The sequence below is a fragment of the Schistosoma mansoni genome (genome assembly GCF_000237925.1).
Source record: "Schistosoma mansoni, WGS project CABG00000000 data, supercontig 0286, strain Puerto Rico, whole genome shotgun sequence".
In the NCBI taxonomy this organism is placed as follows: domain Eukaryota; kingdom Metazoa; phylum Platyhelminthes; class Trematoda; order Strigeidida; family Schistosomatidae; genus Schistosoma; species Schistosoma mansoni.
The window spans coordinates 53,126-56,906 of record NW_017386145.1 but is presented as its reverse complement, the minus strand read 5'-3'; the positions used below and the strand labels follow the sequence as shown (position 1 = coordinate 56,906).

General features: G+C 34.8%; 1 protein-coding gene across 1 annotated transcript; it reads left to right on the top strand.

The window, feature by feature from the left end:
- Window positions 1–324: 324 nt before the first annotated feature.
- Smp_093070 (hypothetical protein) lies at window positions 325–1,594 on the top strand (the record flags this gene model as incomplete). The annotated part of the gene is made up of 3 exons (XM_018792441.1): window positions 325–700; window positions 1,376–1,442; window positions 1,485–1,594. The coding sequence occupies exons 1-3, from the start codon at window positions 650–652 to the stop codon at window positions 1,592–1,594; spliced, it is 228 nt and encodes a 75-aa protein (XP_018644397.1). The 5' UTR covers window positions 325–649.
- Between the last annotated feature and the right edge of the window lie 2,187 nt (window positions 1,595–3,781).

Genomic DNA, 3,781 nt, shown 5'->3' with positions numbered 1-3,781 from the left:
GGAACTTGATAAACAGTCTGTGTTCCAAAATAAATGAATTGTGTTCTACATTGGTGACAAAGCCATTGCTGCACACAGAATATTCAACTGAACATCCTTTCATCACATAGTCATTCCTAAATATTGACGTTGCAAACTGGGAAAATGTTATCTAAAGCTATTCGTTTCTCATCTACAACAAATGGACACTGAAGTCAGAATCAGTTAACCGATAGAAATCTTTATATATATACCACCAATTTATTTCTCAAGTTCAATGTGTAGACAAACACTCCTAAGATCATGTCATGTGTACTGAGTGACCATTGTTTGAAAATGAATTATTTAGGATATTGCGCGAATGTTATTACATCCCTGACTGTCAGACACCTGATGGTAAAGTAAACGACTTATTGTTTTGATAATTGTAATACAACTTCAGAATCTAGGCATTTGACATTTGTTAGAAAGGTATTCATGTCCGTCTCATTTCAATGACGTTCACTTCAATGTATTGATTACCAATCCATCTGAAGAAGGCATTTCGGATAACACAGTTAATATCCTTTGCAATCTGTTCAAAGTGTTACATCAAACAATAACTTGCTCATCGTTTAAATCCTCAATCCTGAGTTCCAATATTCTTCTTACTGTAGATGTTACAGCCACAATGACGAGTTTAATACACCCAAATGGGAAGGTGTCGTTCTATTATGATAACGTGAGTTGTATAATTTAGTGAAAATGTGATATTGTTTCATATAATTCACATCATTCTACTATTTCATGTTGATCAATATTTTCAAATGAATCTAGTTACACTGAACACGACATTGTGTAATAGGCAAGCGGACTAGTTGACACTATTATCAATTATCTAGTGACACTAATCAAGCAAGTGGTAGGAACAGTGAATAATCAGAAGTAAAGTTCTTTCAGACGAAACAATAACCCGTTCGTATCAAATAGTAACTGGCTGTGAATGTTTGCGTACTATACGGAAAGAGTCATATTCTGTTGAGTTTTATTTCATGTAGTGACGATCGGCTGTTCAGAATGTTCACTGTGGAATACCCTGGAATATCCTGTCAAACATTCACAATCTCATTTCATTTCAATAGACAGTGATATTCATCTCACAAGTTATCGCCACATATCATGATGGAGAGAAGGTTCATAACACTTGACCGAAGTTGACAAGAATATCTATGCAGATTGGATGGAACATTCATGGAAAATAAACTGAGAATATCAGTATGCCTAGTGTGAGTGCGATTAGTTGGCCTTTAATGAGATGATCTAAATGGTGATACGTTTCTCCAGTAATTATTCGATTTCATATAAACGATTGTGTGGTTGTAGATCTCGTCTCAGACATTCAACCATCCTTTTTCAGATTCCTACGGAAATTGAGGAAAGTAGGTTGCAATCGGAAATCTATGGATTAATACGTTGTGAAGATGGTAAGAAATATTTCAGCGAACTATTACTACTTTTATTATCAGCTTTATTCAATATTATATTTTTGGTACAATATAGAATTTTCAGCATAACGTACTTCAGCAAGTATCAGTTTCTTACTTCTTCGTCCTTCCTGACGATAAATATTTGGTGATCGCCACTTAGAAGATCGCAGCCCAGTCAACCGACATCTGGTTAATGTACATTCTTCTCGCTGCATATTGCCTTCTGCAACCGTAACAGCTAAAACGCTTAATCTTTTCAGAAATGCACCTGAATAGGTTGTGCGATTACTAGGCATAAAGATGTATTAGAACAAACAAACTTTTTGAAATATCTTGATGATAGGAACAGGTGGCCCAGATGTTTAAGCAGGAGGAATCTCGTTAACTTTTTGACGTACGGTGACGTATATCATCAATCACCGGTTAGTTCTATATTACTCTCTACTTGTACTCGGTCATGAGCATGTTAATGAAAAAAATCCATGTATCTTATCAGAGAGAGCTTTCTTACAGTGAATATTATTCAGTTGCTTCTTGCGTTAAGTCAGTTCGTGGAAATGTCATTTAAGTGTTGTGGCTCATTGTGCAAAATGAAATTGAAATGATTTTCGTGAACACACTGTCCAAATATTTTAGGAACTTCTTACAGTTTTGATTATCGGTAAACTCACCCAGATATGGATATATGAATGACTATATCAAACTCAAAATATATCCACTCATGTATTCACACACTCACAGTAATACAATCAAACTTGCAGTCTTCGATCATCTCAACACTCAGTGTATAAGGAAATGTGTTTTGTATGAAGCAGAAATAAAGCAGTGCCAGTTTGGAAATTATATTTCATCTTCAAAATGTTCAATCGTCTTGCTTCACTGAAATAAACATGTGTTGTTGAAAGATGAAGCTGAGTTTGGAGAGGAGTTTTGAGTGTACGTGATTAGATGAGATGCAGTGGTTATGACTGAATGTGAGACGGTTCATCAAATGTTCCGCCGGATGTTCTGCATTGACAGGTTTAAGTGAATTGTTGAGTCATTTACACAATGAAGTTAATTGTCATTTTACATTCTTTGGTTCAGTGCTCACATGAGTGATTTGTACTGCAACTGATCAGTCCCTTATTCATATATATGCACACTGTTAGGATTATCTGGATGTTGCTTGAATTCACAAGCATTGTGCGTGAACATGGAATGGAGGAATAGCAGTGGAATCAAATACGGTTTCTCAACATCAATCGGAAGATTCATTTACAATTCAAAAATGATTTAAAGCGTCATACAGTCTCACAAGTCATTGAGTATATGGACTGACTGGATAAGTGGATAACCGAATGTAAATGGAAATGAATGGTGCTGGTTTTCAGTCCCTGATGTTCCAAATAACATGAAACGCGCGTCTGGGGTTGATATACAAATCAGCATTGTTCCTTGATTTGTAGATTTGAATTTTGCCTCCGTGTAATATGCATTGTGAAATAATATGTAAGGAGATGAACACATCTATCCCAGACGTTCAGCTGATTTCATCGGTAAATAACTCAGAAACGTAACTATTTCATTTTTAATTTAACGGTTCGGTTTCAAAAATCGAAGCGATGTAAAAGATAGATTTTTTAGGACAGTCATCACTGTGTACGTAATAAAAAATACCACAGATCCTTTATTAGCTCTCTAATTAAGTGAAGCAAATAAAATGGTTTCGCTTCAAAAAGAAGTCGAAGTTCTAAATCTTTTTTTTTCAATTTGTCACACAAGGTCTCACAAAGCATGAGATATCTGTTCCAGCAAAATGGATCAAAAGTGGTACGTTGGTGGAGTTTGAAGCCATCGGAGGTACGTGAAATTTGATTTAATCATCACTTACTATTTTCGCACTTAAATACATCATTTTTGTTCACTCAAAATTGAAAATCCCATGTATAACTGTAATCATTTAATAAATGATATCCAGGCATGTGTCTCAAATGACGTTCAACTTACTATTTATAACTACTCGTTGATTCGTTGTTGAATAATAAGAATGAATAACTACTGGTTTTCAACAACATTAAAGTTTTCACTTTGATGAAGTTTACTTGAACATAAAGTCACAAAATGAATGATGGAATGTTTTTGGTTTCGAAAAATATAAGGTGTCAGTAAGCGACTGTGCATTGACAAGAAAGTGTTCGTTATTATTTTGATATATGTGATGTAGATCTTTTCTGAAGCATTGAAATTGTCGTTGACGATTGGAAGAACGATGTTGCTTTTCCTTTGTTGTTAAAATGAATCAACACAGTTCAATGTAAATTTTGTGTCTATGAACAACCGAGTTTAATGCACTT